The sequence below is a fragment of the Tursiops truncatus genome, chromosome 10, assembly GCF_011762595.2.
Source record: "Tursiops truncatus isolate mTurTru1 chromosome 10, mTurTru1.mat.Y, whole genome shotgun sequence".
In the NCBI taxonomy this organism is placed as follows: Eukaryota; Metazoa; Chordata; class Mammalia; order Artiodactyla; family Delphinidae; genus Tursiops; species Tursiops truncatus.
Window position 1 is genome coordinate 31,649,623 of NC_047043.1, and position 18,410 is coordinate 31,668,032.

An 18,410-nucleotide genomic window follows, 5' to 3' on the forward strand; every position below is an offset into this window, starting at 1 on the left:
CTAAAGCACTTCAACACCTCGGTGGTGACTCTCAGGTGTGACCAAGCCAGGAAATAAAGCGAGGGGAGGGTTCGGGTCCAGTCTGCCCTAGAGATAGGGGCCACACCCTCATCAAAATGCTGAGGCCCTCCAAGAAGACGGAATGAACTCTTTTTGCCTTTCTGCCCGTAGAAAGAGAGATTTTCTTTCCTTGCTGGGGAGAGAGAGGATGGAAATCCAGGAAGGAGCAGAACCAACCCCGTCCGCACCTTTGCAGGCCGGCCATGCCCGATTTTGGCAGCGGCCTTCACACATGAGTCACCGAGACAGCCTGGGACTCTCAGCTCCCAGATCCGACCCTGGGAGGGAGTGGGCTCAGGGCTGGGGCCGGGAGCTGGAGGAGATGGGACGGACCCTCACTCTTCTTTCCCTTCTTCCGCCCTCACCAGCACGGCCGTCTGGGTCCCAGCCTGGCCCAGGAACTTGGAGGAGGGAAGCCGGGAGCGTCGGGCCGGCATAGGTAACAAAGCTCCGCGCTCCGCGCGCCGGTCGGTCCCGCATCCGGCCACAGGCCGGCCTCCCTCACCTAGGCTGAGCCTGCCGGGGGGACTCCATCTCCCCCACCCTCAGCCACCGCGCTGCACCCCCTAAGTGGGGGGGCGGCGCCGTTTCTCCCCCGCAAAGAAACGCCCCACTGGAGCCCGGGAGCCGGCAACTCCCGGCAGTTCCCGAGCAAACTCTCGGCTCGGGCAGGGAAAACTCCGGGGAGGCTGGAAACGCGTCCTCGCGGGCGCGGGGACGAGAGGGGCCCGGCCGAGTAAGCGGGGGCTTCGCCATCTCCCGGCCGCCGGGACCTCGTCCCCCGCCCAGCGAGCCCCTGCCCTACGCCCGTGTGTCTCCCCTGCTCCAGTTGTCCAAGCCCACCTCCACGGCGCCCCCTTTGGCCCTAGGGGCTCCCGCGCTCCCCCAGCTCGCCGGGACTCACCGCCCAGCAGCGGCAGCAGCAGGACACTGAGCAGAGGCAGCCGGCGAGGGCTGCTCGGGGTTCCGCGCGCGGCTCCCATCCCGGCGGGCCCGGGAAAGGGGGCGGGCGGGCGCACGGCGGGCTAGCGGTCAGCGCTCCCCGGCGGGCCCAGGAGGCCGAGCGCACCGGAGCGCGGGTACCGCTGCAGCAGCCGCAACCAGAGTCAGAGCCCGAGGCGTCCCGAGCTGGAGCCGCGCGCGCCCGGTACCTCCGTCCGAGCCGTCGCGCGCCGCCGCCGTCGCCGCCGCCGCCGCCGCCAAGCCCCGCCCCGCGACGCCCCCTCGACGCCCCCCTCCCCGCCGTTGTGGGGAGGAGCTCCTACTTGGGGGAGGGGTCTGGAGACGGATGGGGGACAGAGAGAAGGAGGCCCCGGGGGAGTGTGGGGACCTGAGAGAGATAGGGGAGCGGATGCTGTGCCTACCACCTAGTGTGCAGGGACTCAGGGGACCTAAAGTGACTTTTGTGATTCCGTGGCTCCTGGGGAAGATCGTGGTTTCTGGGCTTTCCTGAGGGCTGTGACCAACAGTTCCCCCAAATTCTCCGGGTGGGAGGTGAAAGGGTGGGTTCTGGCTCACTTCTCAGCAACCTGAAATCCGGAGGGAGATCCAGAACAGAAGGGTGTCCTTGGTGTCCCCAAGCAAGGTAAACTGGAGATACTGTGGCGCCCCAGGAGAGAAGTAGCCTGGAGAAGAGGAGGACCAGTGCATGGCTAGGGTCTGGTTTGGCTCTGGACCAATCTGAACCCAAAGGTAGAGAGAGACTGGGCTCTCTGAACACCAGGCTGAAGGCTGTTAAACTGACAGATTCATCCCAAGTCCATCTCCAGGCAGTCTGGGCTGTGTCAGGGCATGGCCAAGTCTCCAGCTGTGGGGAGGCCCAGTACAGCCCTTGTTCCAGGCGCCCCCCACCCCCAGCGCCACCACCCCCACATTCTTTCTTTGTTGTGAAAGCAGCAAGGGGTGTAGGAGGCGGGTCAGGAGGAGTCAAGCTTTGGAAGATGGGCCCCAGCTGCTGCTGGGCCTCCAGGATATGCCGAGAGGGTATGGATAGTAAGTGCCTCATCCCCCTCTGGCTCCAGAGGGCCCCCCAGGCCTGCTTAGACCTCCCTTCCCCCAAGCAGCTGGGAGGAGGAGGGGCCACCACAGAGGGCCTCACAGGCCAGGAGCAGTGGCGCCAGGACTCCAGGGTCCTGCCACATGGCCGCCACATGTCCCTGACAACGCAGTCCACAGCACCTTCTCCTTGGGTTGTGGGCCTCCCCCCATCCCCCAGACGCCTGCCTGCAGGCCCTGCTGGAGAGGATACAAACAGGGGAAGGAAGAGAGGAGAGATCCAAGAAGCAACATTCCTCCTATTGCCCCATCCATCACTGCCCCTCACCCTTCTGTGAGGGGCCCCAACACCACCCTTGCTTCCTACCCTCTTCAGTTAGGACTCAAGTGGCTGAATGGTTACCTGATTCTTTTATTTAGGTAAAGTGAAATACACGGACCTGAAGTGAGGCAGCAGAGGGAACAAGAGAGGCCAGGGCAAGGCAGGTTGGCTGGCCAGCCCCAAACCCTCTGACAGAAAAGCCAGCTGCAGGCTGCATCTCTGAGGTGCAGACCCGCTCCTTACCCACTCTGGGGCCCCTAGTAGCAGAGCTAGCTACTCTAGAGTACCACAGGGTGGGGAGAGGATGTCCTGAGGGTCCTTCCTGAGGGGGATTCCTGAGGAGGGAGCTGAGACCCTAAGGGCAGCAGCAATCTTCTGGTTAACTGCTCCCCCTTCACTGTCCCACCTTGGGGCTGGAAGAGCCAGGAGCAATAGGGAATGCTGTGAGGACTGTGTGGGGGACCCAGCAGACCTGGGGGGGTGGGATGAATGTCAGCTGCTTGAAGAGAGGTCCATACTGCTGGCACTGAGGCCTCGGGAGACCTGAAATAGACAATAGCATGCCATCAGCCCAGGGACCTCAGCCTCCCAAAGACTGTCCCCTGGAGTCTTATCCATCTCACGGCTGCAGTCTCTCTCTGGACCTAGGATGGAGCCCGTAACCTCAACCCCAAGCTCTGGGCTTTGTTTAGTCTTTGCTACGATTTCCCAGAAGGCCACAATCTGGTGGAGAAAATACCTGGAAGAACCACATGAATATTGGCATATACTTTGAATGTGTTGATACAGGTGGTCGTTTCCCATTAAAATGTCATTGCTACTTCTTTAACAGAGACTCATTTCTTTTTATATAACTTGTACAGTCTTTATACGATCTCTACAATATCATGATGTAAAAGTGCTTCGGGGTAACCTTATAGAGACTAATTCTCATCAATACATCCTTTGCATAATTTCTCACTGACGTCGCTAATGAGATAAAGCAGAGAACTCTTCTCCAAAAAAAAAAAAAAAAAAAAGTCATTGCTGTTTTCTCAAATGGAGATGAGTTAATGCTTTTTTTTTCTTTTTCCCTTCTCATCTACTGCTGAGTCCCCAAGGTGAGGAGTATGGTGGCTATAGGAGGAGACCAATTAGTATCCCCAAATCATTCCTGAATTATTCATAATTCCAAAGTACCCATTTAGAGAACATTCATTCCTGTTCCCCTCCTGATTAATTTATCTGCTACTATCTCTGGCCCGAAACTGTCCCTTGGCGGTCACCACCCCCAACAAGCTGCTTGATTCCTGTCTGCCCACCTCCAATTCCCTGGCAAAGCCTTCATCCCAGATGATTCTCGACTCTCCCCTCTCCCCACTGGGCTTATCCCTTCTTTCTCACCCACCAACACACTCACGAGCACTGCTCTCACCTGGAGGGGTGCTGCACTTGGTTGGTTCAGATAGTTCAAGGAGGCTGCCCGCTTCATGTTGCCGCTACAATGGAAAAGAAAGAATCGAGGCCTCTTCTCTTCCCATGGGTGGCCCTAACGCTTGGGACTCTTGGGCACCACCATACACACTCAGATCATTGCCTCCCCACCATCTGACCCCCCGCCCCCGCACACATACACGCACTCTCTTGTCTTCATCAGTCACCAGCATCTTCTCAGGTACTGTTGTCCCCGCACTGGGGCACCCATTTTTCCCACACTCTCTCTCCACAGCCACCCCAGTGACCTCCTCCATGTTTCTCTCCAAGATTCTTCTCCTCCAGAGGTGAGGGGCCAAGCGGAGTTGGAGGCCAGGGCTCACCTGCCCACTCTGCCATATCTCAGTCTCAGTGTGTACCTGGAGGGCCGGGGCTCGGTCCCCTGGAGCTTCCTCACCAGGAGTTCGCTGCTTCTACGAAGCACATCTCGGATCTTGCCCAGAGAGCCGCTCCTCTGCAGGGCCCCACTGCCATCCTGCCAGAGAGGGATGGGGAACAGAAGCTAAAGGGATCCCAGGCAGACTGGCCTCTGAGTCCACTCCTGCCATTTATTCTGCACACCTCCCCCTCCCCCCAAAAGCCCAGCGACTGAAAACAAGAGCCTGGTCAACAGTTGGCTTGCAGAGAGACCCCTGAGAGGGATGGGCTAACTGAACTGGGACGGGGACAACATCCCCTCCGACACGCACATCCTACACGCATCCTACAGGCTCAGAGCCTCTCACCACCACCAGCAGGAGAGGCAGGAGAGATCAAGGGGCGACGATCAGACTTACCCCTGACCACTCCACAGCCACTGAGGCATCTTCACCTCCCTCGAATTTCACACTGCCACCAAGGCCCTCCTGGGAGGTCCTTCCACTGTCACCCTCCCCAAGCAGCTCAGCCACCTTGGTCTGGCTGATAGGGTCAGTGCCCTGGAAGGAAAAGGAAGGAGCTGGGACTTCCCGCTTCTGAACTCCTCAGGATGGGGCTTCCAAACTTTTTCTCACCATCAGCCGCAACAAAGAATACATTTTTCTTTGAGACTTCCCAGTACACACATACTGGAAAGGAGACACTCACCTTTTCCATTTGCAATGCGTTCCTACATAAAGATACACATCCATCTTTAGCCGAGGCCCACACTGAACTGATTTCAGGACCCACTGAGTCAAGACCCTCAACTTGAGAAACTCCGATTCAGGGCTCCCCTCAACCACAACCCTCTCACCCACACTGCCCGTGCCCCGCCTCAGAAGATTCTTCACATTATCAAAAGGCAGGGCTTTCCATAATAGTCCCATTTAGTGAAATGAACCTTGGAGTCCTGACCACAAAGGGCAGGTAGGGGGTAAGAACACACTTAAAAAACAACCACGGTCACAAAAGAGTCTCACCTGCCTGTCCTGTCTTCCTCCTCAGCCTCTCCTCTTACCCTTCAGAGAGTCACAAGCAGCCTCAGTGGTCCTCCATCCTGTCCCCAGGGCCCTACCTTGCAGACCTCCTTCCCCTCTTGGTCTCTGACCTGTTTCCGGGAACGCAGGGCACATTCCTCCAGGGTCTCAGCTGCCTCCAGCTTTCCCTGGCGCCTGTACAGAGCTCCGAGGTTTCTCAGGGTCGTGTTTACTGTGGGGCTGTGACAGGGGAGACCAGGGAAGGAAAAGAAGATGGACTCAGAAAACAAGCAGGAGAGAGAGGGAGCAGAGCTAAGGCCGAGGGAAGGTCCAAGGGAAGAAGGGGAAGGTCCAGGAAGCCGGAAGCCAGGCTTGGATGGAGGGCATCGGTGGCCAAGCCGGCTGCTCACCCGCAGCTCACCTGCTCACTTTGCAGGCCTTGTACCAGCCTCCATACTCGGCGTAGGGCGTACTGCCCTCACGGTGCCGGCTCTGCAGGAGGACAGAGGGGGAGGTGAAGCCAGAGATGAGAGTACCGAGACGCTTGGGTACAAGCTGGCACAGGGCCGGGGTGCAAGCTGGGCTGGGGAAGGCACCATGCACCTGGGGCTGGTGCTTGGATGGGAAATGAGGGGCTGGGCTGGGTCAGGAGTAAGTCAGAGGCCCTGGTAGCCTCGGGCTCCCCAGGCTGGGCCCCCCACTCACTTTGCTCATTTCCTCCCGCTCCTCTGCATGCATCCAGATGGGCTTGTGGTCGTCTGGGGGTGATACATGGGATGGGATGGCACGGTTAGAGAACGGAGCTGGACAGTACGGGGGAGCCAGGACCCAGAGGCCGACAGGGCTGGACTAAAGGGGTCTGGTTCCCCCTTGGGAACCACTGTGGTCAACCCCCCAACCTTTGGTCTGCATTTCCTTTCCTCCCTGCAGCTCCCTGCCCAGGCCCTCACCACTCACCATCCACAGACCCAAACTCCTGCACATGGGCACGGGTCAGGATCTCTTTGTAGAGTGTCTCAGCCTCAGCATACTTCCCTTGTTTCAGGTAACAGGAAGCCTGGGGGCAGGAAGGCAAAAACACAGGAGCAAGAGGTAGAGATAAGGTCTCGGCCAGGCCTGGGATTTCCACTTCTTGGTCTCTTTATGACTTTCCCCAGAGATCCACCTCACACCTCTTTGTCTAGCTGCAGGGTCCAGGGTGTTCCCACTCCACTCCACTCCCAAGAGGCTACGGAACTTCTGCCTTCCCATGGGAAGGAAGCAGACCCCTCAGCCCCAAAGGCAGCCCCAGAGCTGGGCACAAAGGCGATGAGGTCAGTGTACCAGACTGTGATGCTCCCCCTTCCCTCCTCCCACCACCTTTGCCCTCACCAGGTTGTTCTTGGTCCGGGCTACATTAGGGTTGTCCGGCCCCAGCTGCCCCTCGTAGATGGCCAGTGCCCGCCGGTAATAGCGCTCCACAGCCTCATACTTGCCCTGGTTTTGGCACAACAGGGCCAGGTTGTTCAGCTGCTTTGCCACATCTGGGTGGTTGGTGCCCAGGACCTGGAGGAGTACAAAGGACAGACAGCTGGCTGTGACTATGTGTGTGCTTGTGTGTGTGTGCGTGTGCATGTGTGTGTGTGTGCATGTGCCCATGCAGGGAGCAGGGGGAAGGGAATGATGGAACAGGGAATAAGGCAGAGATGGGGGGTGAGACGAAAAGAAGTGAGGGGCAAGGGTAGATCAGAAGAGAGATGGTGGACGAGGGGTCACCGCAACAGGGAAGAACAGGCAGAGGGCACAAGCACCTTTTCTCGAATCTCCAGGGCCCGCTGGCACAGCGGCTCCGCCTCCTTGTATTTGCCCCTCTTGCCATAGAGCACAGCCAGATTGTTGAGTGTGGCAGCCACCTAGGAAGACAGGCCTGCCCCCATCAGAAACTGGATGCAAAGGACCTTGAACAGCAGGGCCCCACACTGCACAACGCCTAGACAAGTGGACTCTGCCACCCGAACCAGAGGCGGCGGAGGGGAAAGTACTGACACCCGTGGCTCTGAGGTTCTCCATGGGGGTGGTATCACCCTCTAAATAGACTTTTAGACATTTCTGGAGGCAGGGTATTTTTGGTTGCCATAAATATTGGGGGCCTTTGGGGAGGCAAGGATGCTACAGATGTACTGCCTGTGTGGGACAGCTCAGGCAACTTTTGAATGTCCTGCCAGGCTTTCAAACACTGAATATAAGCTTTGAAGCTTGGTGGGATATCAAGACAGGAGTTATGTTTTCTGAGATACATCATCCCTGCCTATCATGCGTCATAACACAGGGAATTCTTTTTCCACAGTCAGCTCATTTTCAAAAATATCTTATTTCTCATTGTCTCCACTTTGACAAATCTAGCATTTGTCTTGGCATGCTATCCCTACTTAAGGTTATTTCTCTCTCTCTCTTATCACAGACAAAGAAATCTGGTCCATTATTACTTATTCTAACACTGGATTTTAATCTTGCATGCGCCAATTCTTCTGCTCTGTCATTTTTCTAATATGTACTTTTATGTAGAATGACTTACTGGTTTTACTTCTTCTAAATCTAAAGTTATTCAGTCATTATATATCAGACTACTATATTATGTCTTCTAGCATTGTTGTACTCAACACAACTGTTATTGTTTTGCATTTTCATCTTACTGTAATGTATTATACATATTATTTTATTATAAACTACCTTCCTTGTTTCTTTTTTATATTAATAGGGTATCATTCAACTTTTGAGGAAATTATACGGGTAGGTTGGTTACATTATCTACGAGTTAAGTTTTAAGAAAATATTCATTATAAGGAGTCATTGGGTCTCAGAGTTGAGACCACTGGGATCAGCAGACAGTGCCTAGGAGAAATGAGTCTTCATGCCTCCCTCCTGAGAAGCCCCAGGGAGTGGGCTGAGGGAAGCAGATGAACAAGCTGAGAGAGCACAGGGGAAGGAGGGCAAGGAATACTGACAGCAGGGTGGTCCCGGCCCAAGGTGCTCTCCCGGATGCTGAGGGCATCATTCAGCAGGAGGGCAGCTTCCTTATACTTATTCTGGTCCCTGTAAGAGGACAAAAGTGGCAAGGGGTTAGCCCGAACTGTGGCCCTAAGCCATCTCCTTACTTCCTTCCCTTTGGGACAATTGAGGTACATTTAGGGATTGGGGCCCCCCCCATGAGGAGACAGGAAGCCTGGTGGGAGCAGTGAGAGGGGTTCACTGACGCACACTGAGAGTTGCCATGCCCAGAGAAGGCCATAAGGCATAAGATGCAAGAGACAGAAACAGAGAAGGAGACCCTCCCCAGAGGAGAGATGAGAGAAGCAAAAAACCTGAGGGATGAGTATTCTCTGAGGTCAAGGGCTCAGGTATGAAAGAATAAGAGTCTGGTATAGAAGAAAGCCCCCAGGTGGGAGGGAGAAGAGGTTCCCTGTGGAGAGGAGGAATGAGAGCCAAAGGCGGATCAAGGCGGGAACGTGGAGGCAGGTTCGTGCGAGGAGGACCCCGTACTCACCGATACACCAGAGCCAGGATGTTGAGCATAGTGGCCACGTCGGGGTGGCCGCGGCCGGACGTGCGCTCCAGGTCCTCCAGTGCCTGCTTGCAGAGTGGCACAGCTACCTCATAGCGACCCTGGGCTGCATACTGGATCACCAAGTTGTGCAGTGTCCGCAACCTTGCCGGGATCTCATAGCCACTGTGCTGGGCACCCGGGCCACGGGCCACTACACCGTCGCAGAAAAAGACAGGAGACTTCCTCAGATGACGCTGCCTCTCCCTTTGCTGTCTGCCCTCCCCACCCCACTCCAAGACTTCTTCCGTGCCTGTGCCTACCCCCCACCAGGCTCCCTGCATAGACCTGCCTCAGCTGCTACTCTTTTGACCATTCCCTTGCCCCGTACCCATCACAATCCCATTTGTTCACCCATTCATTCAACAAACTACTCAATAAGCATGAGGCATGGGCTGCCAGGGATACAAAGTTAAGAAAGACCTGGTCGTTTCCCTTGAGGAGCTCATACTCTTCCCCTCCAGGGTCACTCTTCCACTTGACTGTGAGCTCCTTACTGGCAAGACCTGTGTCATGCTCATCTTCGTCTCCCTGGTGCCCAGCACAGTGCCTGACACAGCCTACGTGCTTAATACATGTTGATGAATAAGGGGGAAGCTGAGGAAATCAAAGTACTAGTCCCTGGCCCATCTCCAGAGGAAGTGGAAAGCCTATTCCTGGATGGTGAGCATCCTGTGTTCAGGGTAGGCCACAGCTGCGACCAGCCTCCTGACGCCCCTCCTTCACCCTCCAACTCACAGCCATTGCTGGGGTCCTCTTCCTCCTCATTGGGGAAGAGGTCATCCAGGGAATCCTTGGAGGCATCACCTTCCTTCTCCTCCTGGAAGGGAGGAAGCAGCATGTCTGGGCCAAGATAGCCTCAGCAGCCTCTTCACGCCCCCTCTAAACCATGAAATCATTGACAGGTGGGGCCTAGTCCCTTGTTCATGTCCCTGCCCCTGGGAAGGCCAGCATCTGTCCCGCCAAGCTTAGGCCTCTCTTGTTCATAAAAAATGAGAGATGGGGACTTCCCTGGCGGTCCAGTGTTTAAGACGCCGTGCTTCCACTGCAGGGGGCACGGGTACGATCCCTGGTCCAGGAACTAAGATGCCGCATGCCGCACGGCACAGCCCAAAAAACAAAAAATAACAACGAAACAAAAACAAGAGATGCTTCGGCCAAAATGTCATGACTTTCCCTTCCTTCACATCCAGAGAGCTTCCTTCCTTCCTAAGCACCCTCACCCTCCACCTCTCTCCCCCTCAACTCTTGTAATTATAGTCCCGTGTTGATCCCTGTGTGTTTACACTGATTACATGTCTGTCCTGTCTCTCCTGAGGGCAGGAGTGTGTCCTATCTTATTGACACGTACCCAAAGTGTCTAGCTCAGCCTGACACCCTTATCTGCCACCACTAACTCTGTATGTAGTGCCCAATCCTCACTGAATAACCTTTCACACCAGGCAAAAATGCTTCACCCCACCAGGCACTGCAGCCTTGTACAAACACTTGCAACTCTCCTGCCCAGATTCACCAGTGTGTCCCATACAAATCATCCCACTTTCCCTGGGTCAGACCACCTTTCCAGCCCTGGCGCCTTATCTATGAATCTATCTCACACACACACACAGACACACAGACACACACATACACAGACACACACACACAGGTCTAGAAAACTCCTCCCTCTCCCTCATAGACGACCAACATCCATCCCAATTCCTAAACCAAATAAATAAAATAAAATTTAAAAAATCCAACCTAAATCTTGCCCATCCCTGTTCCCCGCCTCTTCTGTGAATCTTTCAGACCATTCCAGCCCCCAGGAACCTACCTCCTTGGGACCCTCCCACACTGACTGAACCACTCCTCCAGCACTGGGCACTTCCTGTTTGTGTTGTCACATACGTGTTCTCACACGTAAGCCTTGTTCCTACACCTACACTATAAGCTCAAGAAGGCAGAAACTCTCTTTTGTAGTTCCTTACATCTACCTGCCACACATCTTCTTGCATTGCCTAAGGCACAGAGATATACAAATGCCTGTTGAGTGAGGGTTAAATTCCACACATTTTGAGAGCAAATTTTAGGACTTGCTCAACTGGGCTGTGCTTTCCCTAATTGCAGAGCTCAGGATTCTGAACTGGAATTGTCCAAATGCCTATCTGTCCCCCTCAAAAAAACCTATTACTGTCAGAGCAGGAACCCTGCCTTGTTTACTTTGCATCCCCAACAGAGTGCACTGCGCCTGACATATAGTAGTCATTTGATCAAATGTTGACTGAATGAGTGACTCTTGTTTCTCCCTTGCTGTCATCTGGAGTTGGTGTCAGGACCTGAATTCTGCCAGGTGGGGGCAGGCTGGGCAGGGCTGCTGGCCCTTATGGATGATGGAGCAATTGCCCACGTTTGTGGTGACTCCCAGCTGTCCGCCCCCCAGCCAGCCTCGCCTGCACGTGCTCACCGCGGTGTGCCCATCCTCGTCATACTGACGCAGCTGTCCCAGGAACTCTAGGTGCTTCTTTTCCTCCTCCAGCTGAGCCACGGCCTGTTCGCTGCGCTGCAGCCGCTGCTGGGTGCCCGCCAGCTCGTCCCGGAGCCACTGGTTCTCCTGGCACAGCCGCCGGACCTGAGCCCGCAGCTTCTGTTTCTCCGACTCCACTGTGCTCAGGTGGTTGGCCAAAGCCAGCATCACCTAGGTGGGCAATCCTGTGAGCGCCGGGCTCTGGATAGGAGTGTTGAGGGATAGGCGGGAGAGAAGCCGGCAAGACTGGCAGGGGCCAGGAGGAAGGGGTGGGTAGTGATGACTCTACCTTCAAAACATACCCTGAATCCAATTTCTCACCACCTCCAGAGCTACCGCCCTGGGCCAAGCCACCATCAGGTCCCACCTGGATTATGAGAATTGCCTCCTCACTGGCCTCCCTGTTTCTGCCCTTGTTCCCCTAGAGTCTGGTCTCAACCCTGCAGCCAAATGATCCTTTTAAAATGTTAAACCACATCACTTCTCCACTCAAAACATTCCAATAGCTTCCGTCTCACTCAAAGTGGAAGCCAAGTCCTTACAATGGCCTACAGTTCTACAGGATCTGTCCCCTGCCTCCACCACCTCTCCAACTTCATTTTCTATTTTGCTTGCCCTCGTTCACTGTCCTGCAGCCACATTGGCCTCTCAGTGAACTCATCGGGAAGGCTCCAGGTCGGGGCCTTTGCACTTGCTGTCCACTCTGTTTAGGATGCTCTTCCCCCATTTACTGTATGACTCATTCTCTCATCTTCAAATCTTTGCTCAAATGGTGCCTTTTCAATGAGACTTTTATTGACCACCCTATCTCAAACTGTATCCTCTCCCCATACGCCCCAGTCCCCTTCCTTGCTTTATTTTTATCCTTTTACTCTTAACAGTTATCATTGTGGCATACTGAATCACTTATTTATTCATGTATTGTCTGCCTCCCCCAGCTACAACGTAAGCTCCAAGATGGCAAAGGTTTATGGCTGTTCTTGTTCAGTGATGTGTCTCTAGTGTCCAGGAGAGTAGTGCCTAGCACATGGTAGAAGCTTAATACATATTTACTGGGTGAATGAACGCAAGCAATTACTAGGACAAGGGGATCCCGAGTGACCTCAAAGCCCTAATCAGACAACTGCTCCTCCATCTACCCTGGGCCACGTGGCACCACCTCCACCCCCTCACCTGGGCCTCACTCAGCCCCAGCTCGATGTTTTCCATGGAACGGCGCAGCTGCCGGGCCTTCTCATGCACCAGCCCTTCTTCATGGCCACCCTGCTGCAGACACTCGATGGTTTGGGAGAGGCTTTGCAGCACAGCCTGGTGTTCACTGTGGAGGGCCTCCAGCCCTTGGCTCACCAGACGAGTGCTCCCCAGGATCTCCTCCTGGCTGAGCCGGTGCCCTGCAGGCTCATCCCGCTGTCCCAATACCAGGCCCGACATCCTGGCTGGGGGACCTTGCCTGGGCTACAGAGAAACAACAGAGCTCAGGCGGGGTAAAGATTGGAAAGAGTGGCTGAGCGCCTTGGGTGGGAGGGATCCAAATGAAGGGATGAGAACCAGTAGGGGGGGACCCTGTGGTTTAATTGGAGAGGGAGAGTGACCAGTGGGGAGGCAGCCTGTGATGACACTAGACACAAACTAAGGTCGTGGGAAAGAGAGAGGGAGACAAATTGACTTGAACGAAAAACTGTAGAAAGAACAAAGGTGCTGAGAAGTAGCAGAGGGATTTAGAACTAAGGAACACAATAGAAGAGGAGCTGGAGAGAGAGCTTGGGTTAGGAAAAGGAATCAAGAGAGGAGAGACAGCACTATAGGGAACACAGAGGGTGTCTGAGAGAGCTGCAAAGGGAATGGAGTTAAAGCAGACCAGAGGTATGCAGAAAATAGTGCAGAGTTTTCAAAAAAGGGGAAGGAATAGTTTTCAAAGTTAAACCAAGAAAGAGAGGGAGAAGAAAAGGAGAGGAGCCTTCATCACAAGACCCAGATGAGAGGGGCCTAGAGGCTCAAAGTCTTCAGGCTGCATCACCCACGGGGCTAAGCCCAGCATCTCCAAACCTGGTCAGCTCTGCCTCTTTCCCCACTAGCCTGAAACCCCAGGTCTCAGGCAGTCTTCCTACTTCCTCAAAAGGGCCTTGTTTCTCATCTTTGAAGTTTTCTTACCTGTATACAGCCCTTGGTTGTGGTGTTCAGGCAGGAGCTCAGAGGAAACTCTGTTCAAACAGCCAGGAACTCAGAAGGATCTGCCCTGCCCAAAGTCCAGAAGCCCAGAGTTCCCACCCCTTCTCTCACCACTTCACAGCCACCCAGAGGACCTGGCATGGAGCCCCACCCAGGACAAACGCCCTCCCTCCCCTGCCTACAGGTCTTCAAAGACTACCAATGTCCCTCCTCCTTCCCCAAGCCAACCTCCCACCCCAAGCCTGGGGAGCTATTTTCTCCCAAGAAGGGAGTGAGATTTGATCTGAGACCTGCGGCAAGGGGCGTGTCTGGGAAAGGGTGAGGAGGAAGACCTGGTCACTCCTAGCCCAGTCATTTCTATGGTTTTGTGTCTATCATGATCACATACTAACAGGCTCTGAGAGGAGTCACCTTAGGGTACCTCCCAGACGCCCGACGATGCAGGGAAGAACGGCAAGTCTGCTGAGCGGCTGCGGGATCACAGGGAAACGCGGCGCTGGGAGCTGGTCTCCCGGGCCTGGGAATGCGGTGGAGAAGTGTCCCAGGCTGTCGACCTGCCCTGAGGCCCAGGGTGGGGATAGAGTGAGATGGGCAGAGGTGACGGGAGGTGGTGCGGATGGACGGCCGAGGTCCGCGTCACGGACGAGGACACGGGACTGTCAATCCCGAGGTCACTGAGTCAGTCTGTAGCGCAGGGGGCGGGGCAGGCCGTCTGTCCCTCTGTCTAGACGCCGAGGGGCGGGAAGAATCGCGGGGGGGGGGCGGAGTTTTTAAGGCTGACTGGAGTTGTGTAAGTTCGGTCGGAGGGGCTTATTTGTTCATTTGTCTGGGAGTGCAGGAAAGAGGTAGCGGGACTTCAACTCTCAGCCCCAGAGGTACCCTCAAAGACTCACCCGCAGTCCGTCGGTCTGGCTGCCGCTCTTGCCGGTACTGCGCCTTTAAATCCATCATGGCTGCCGCTCGAGGCAATTGTTTTGACGGCTCCAAGGGGCGGGGCCTGTTCCACAGTCACGCGACCTAAGAGCCACCCGGGGATTGGCTCTACCGCGAGCAGGGAGCGTAAGAGGTGTGTGTCCAGCTTTGTCTCGGGTTCTCTGACTGCCTCTTTTTACGTCATTAAGGAGCGACAGAACGGGGACCTGTTAGAGTCATCCAGTAGCACCAGACGGCCTGGCTACAGGTAATGGTGGCGTGCTGAGCCCAGCCGAGCCTGGCCCAACTCATGGCCCTGCGGGCACTGACCCGCGCTCTTGGCTCTCTGAGCCTGACGCCCCGGATTGCCGCCGTCCCCAGCCCAAGCCTGCTCCTGGCCACCCAGGTAATCCACCTTACCCGGGAATGTGGCTGTTTCCGTTCGGGCAGCCGGAGAGGGGGCTCCAGGAGAAGCGAGGTGGGGGATGCGAGTCTGGTTAGGAGTCACGCCGGCCTGTGACCTTGGATAAGTCACTCTCAACCTCAGCTTTCTCCTCTGTAAGTGTTGCTATCTCACAGGGTCCCTGGATTCCTCAGACAAGATACTGGAGGTGAAAGTGCTTTACAGACAAATGTACAGGTTTCAATAATAATTAACATTTATTGTCTCTCATAAGCCAAGCATAAGTAATAGACGTTTTAAATAAATGAATTCCTTTCAATCACTTTACAAATTAGTTATTATATTCCCATTTTACATATGAGAAAACATAAGTAGTCGAAGGTCATACACCAACCATTGGAGCTAGGTAATCTGGCTTCAAAGCCTAGGCTCCTTAACCGTTATTATAACCTTTAAGGATGAGTTACTACTGAGATTAGAGAATTCAGGGCAAGATACCAAGAATAGGAGCCTAACATGAAGATATCTCAAGGTTCCTAGCGGGCGACTGGTGAGTTACAGAAAAGAGAAGTTAAGTCTTACCTTCCCGGACCTTTCAGACTTATGGTAGAGTTTGGCAGATGCATACTTAAAATTCAAAACCAAACCAGCCTGGGAATTCAGCAGGGAACAAGACATAAATGATCTCTCCCCTCCATTCATATCTGAAAAACTCTCAGAAACATGCAGCAAAATGGGCAGAAGGTATTGATGCCAATGGTGGTACATGGGTGTATGGAAGTTACCAGCCCTGGAGAAGGGAGTTGTTTAGGGAAGGAAAAGTTTCTTAGAGAAGAAGAGTTTTGAGCCAAATTTGGAAGAAGATGCACCAAGGGGAGAACATTCCATTGAAGAAATACTTGAGAGGTGAGAGGATCAGATGAAGAGCGGTAATCAACACACATACACCTAGATGAACATTCCGAACTGGTATTTGTGCAAGCTGTGATGGGTGGAGTTTTTGGATAGCTGGTCTGGGACTTCCAGGAGGAAGGAGGCTACAAGCTAAACTTTGTGCCCTCTCCCTTGGTTCTCTGAAGCTTTTCCTTCAATTAGCTTTCAAGTGAAAGAGATTTCTGTTTATCTCTAGGTGACAAACAATGTCCTCCTTCCGCTGCCCTCTCCCTCGATGTTGCTTCCCTGCCGCCCAGTCCTTACCTCTGTGGCCCTTAGTGCTAAGTTTGTGTCCTGGAAGAGTCGTACCAAGTATACCGTTATGCCAGTGAAGATGAGGAAGTCTGGGGGCCGAAACCACACAGGTGGGAGCAAGGACACGAAGATTTCAGCAGTAAAGGGCAAAAACGTGGCAGGATCCTAGGCCTGTATTTTGTTACAGGCAGAGGAATGTAATTAAAAAGCATTTATTGGACTCCTTCTGCATGTAGTATGTGTGTAAGAGTGAGAGAGTAGAATACAAAGCAATAAACAAGTGGTCTGTGCTTCTAAAGATAATGTAGGTAGTTGAAGAAAACTGGACATACTCAGGAAGTTATATGACATTTCTCTTCACACCCTTCAAAAATTGACAATAGTTGAAATTGAACACGAGTTACATGGCTCTCAGTAAACTTACTGAATTCAGTAATTTGTAGAGATTTTATCTGGATGTTTTATACAATTTCAATATCATAATTATGTTTTTACCAAGCTCCATGTAGGTGTTCACCCTGACCCCATTGTGCTGTGCAAATTTTTATCATTTTCTGCTTATGTCATAATGTTGGGGAGCGCTGCTCTCTGCCTAGGATGGGTCTGTTCCCAATGCTGGGAACTGACTCGTCTGACTGGGGTCATGTCCCTGCACTGTCCTGACCACAGGCCGAATCCAAGTGCACGGTATTGGTGGGGGCCACAAGCAACGTTATCGAATGATTGACTTTCTGCGGTTCCGGCCTGAGCAGCAATCCAAGCCAGGACCCTTTGAGGAGAAGGTCATCACTGTCCGCTATGATCCCTGTAGGCAAGTTTGGGATGTGAGGTGGTGGTATGGCTGAATGACTGCTCTGTGGCTTTTCAGGAGATGTGAGGCTGCCTAGATGGTCTGCTTACCTGTGCCTCACTCTGAACAGGTCATCAGACATAGCTCTGGTTGCTGGGGGCAACCGGAAACGCTGGATCATTGCCACAGAAAACATGCAAGCTGGAGATACAATCCTGAACTCTGACCACATAGGCCGAATGGCAGGTGAGAGATGGCTGCCAGGTGTGTGTGGCCTGGGAGGCTGCAAGGGTTCTGGTGCTGATGAAATTCTGTCTTTTAGTTGCTGCTCGGGAAGGGGATGCACACCCTCTTGGGGCCTTGCCAGTGGGGACCCTCATCAACAATGTGGAGAGTGAGCCAGGCCGGGGGGCCCAGTATATCCGAGCCGCAGGTATGAAGAAAGGAGCTGCTTGGGATCTTACAGTTTGGAAGGCCAAGGGGTACCTGCGGTTGCAACTCTCTGAACCCATGGGCCCACATCTGGTCCAATGGCAGAGAAAAAGAAGGAAAAACAAGGCTGAAGAGGTGCTTGTGTTTTGACCTAAAACCTTACATGCATCCTGCTTCAGTGTTTCTCCTCCTCAGAGTGTGTGGGGTGTGGCCCCTTGGAAATCTGCCCCCCACCTCCTGCTCTGTGGAGGGTTGCAAAGCTGTTTCTCCCTTTCCCAGGGACCTGTGGTGTGCTGCTACGGAAGGTGAATGGGACAGCCATCATCCAGCTGCCCTCTAAGAGGCAGATGCAGGTGTGTGTGGGGTGCAGGTGGGAGGGATCAGCGAGGGAGGAATTTTTGGAATGTACCTAACCTGTCCAGGATAGCTCCCAGGTGTTTTATGTTGAGAACTGCCTCGAGCTGGGTCTGTCCTTTTCTGCCATGTGACTAGGCGTGCCTTGTCAGGCTGGCACCATGATGGAGTAGGGAACAGTGCCTTCTGTTTTCAACTACTGTAGGACTTGCACTCAGGTTCAATTATGTTGTGCTTTCCCCCTCTCCTCTCCTTTCTCTCCTTAAGTGTAAGAAGTCTCCCAAGAGTCCATGCCCTCAACAATGTCAGGCTCTTTCCCCCCACGGTGCATTCCCCTCCATCTGCTTTCTCTGTCAGGTGCTGGAAACGTGCATAGCAACAGTGGGCCGAGTATCCAACGTTGATCATAACAAACGGGTCATCGGCAAAGCTGGGCGGAACCGCTGGCTGGGAAAGAGGCCCAACAGTGGGCGATGGCACCGCAAGGGGGGCTGGGCTGGCCGGAAGATCCGGCCACTGCCCCCCATGAAGAGTTACGTGAAGCTGCCCTCAGCTGCTGCCCAAAGCTGATATCCCTGGACTCTAATAAAATGGCCCCCATTTTTATCTGTTTCTGGTTTTTGTGGGAGGGAGGAGGTACATACTGGATTGGGGGGGGGCCGCGGGGACAGAAGCAAACAACCGTTGGCGGAAGGAGAAAGGAAAGCAAAGTATGGGGCAAAAACGGGCCGTTCCCTTCTCATTTCCAGTGCCCCCGCCCCACCTTGCTCCGTGCCTTTATATGTAATGGAGGAGGGGGGAATAAATCACCTCCAAAGTCTTTCCCAATTCTGACTTTGGGAAGCGGGGAAGG

At 54.0% G+C, this 18,410-nt stretch overlaps 3 protein-coding genes and 1 long non-coding RNA gene across 9 annotated transcripts in view; 2 read left to right on the forward strand and 2 right to left on the reverse strand.

Annotated features, from left to right (window-relative positions):
* Positions 1-1,240, reverse strand: part of PTK7 (protein tyrosine kinase 7 (inactive)) — a 60,518-nt gene extending 59,278 nt beyond the window's left edge. The window contains exon 1 of the mRNA XM_033864218.2: positions 965-1,240. Within this exon, the coding sequence (XP_033720109.1) occupies positions 965-1,043 (79 nt within the window). The 5' untranslated portion in view covers positions 1,044-1,240. The remainder of the gene's footprint in view (positions 1-964) is intronic.
* LOC117313849 (uncharacterized) lies at positions 77-3,206 on the forward strand. Of its 2 annotated transcripts, none has more exons than XR_004528420.2 (2): positions 77-499; positions 890-3,206. It is a non-coding gene; the product is annotated as an uncharacterized lncRNA (long non-coding RNA). The 2 variants fall into 2 exon arrangements; XR_012334451.1 differs by having other exon boundaries at positions 930-3,206.
* On the reverse strand, positions 2,448-14,434 carry KLC4 (kinesin light chain 4). Of its 5 annotated transcripts, none has more exons than XM_033864224.2 (17): positions 14,372-14,434; positions 13,890-14,037; positions 12,483-12,764; positions 11,250-11,480; positions 9,545-9,626; positions 8,750-8,960; positions 8,211-8,298; positions 7,017-7,118; positions 6,598-6,771; positions 6,184-6,283; positions 5,932-5,984; positions 5,648-5,718; positions 5,358-5,466; positions 4,627-4,767; positions 4,210-4,325; positions 3,792-3,855; positions 2,448-2,920 (listed from the first exon to the last, which is right to left on the reverse strand). In XM_033864224.2, exons 3-17 carry the CDS (start codon positions 12,738-12,740, stop codon positions 2,870-2,872), a joined length of 1,851 nt encoding a protein of 616 aa, XP_033720115.1. In that variant the 5' UTR covers positions 12,741-12,764; positions 13,890-14,037; positions 14,372-14,434; the 3' UTR covers positions 2,448-2,869. The 5 variants fall into 5 exon arrangements, with proteins under 5 accessions (XP_033720115.1, XP_033720113.1, XP_033720112.1 ...); XM_033864222.2 differs by lacking the exon at positions 14,372-14,434 and adding an exon at positions 13,461-13,540 and having other exon boundaries at positions 13,890-14,358; XM_033864221.2 differs by lacking the exon at positions 14,372-14,434 and adding an exon at positions 13,461-13,545 and having other exon boundaries at positions 13,890-14,358.
* Positions 14,435-14,599: 165 nt separating this feature from the next.
* MRPL2 (mitochondrial ribosomal protein L2) lies at positions 14,600-18,163 on the forward strand. The gene is made up of 7 exons (XM_004319340.3): positions 14,600-14,796; positions 15,923-16,091; positions 16,651-16,792; positions 16,902-17,017; positions 17,094-17,204; positions 17,483-17,556; positions 17,915-18,163. Exons 1-7 carry the CDS (start codon positions 14,701-14,703, stop codon positions 18,125-18,127), a joined length of 921 nt encoding a protein of 306 aa, XP_004319388.1. The 5' UTR covers positions 14,600-14,700; the 3' UTR covers positions 18,128-18,163.
* The last annotated feature ends 247 nt before the right edge of the window (positions 18,164-18,410 follow it).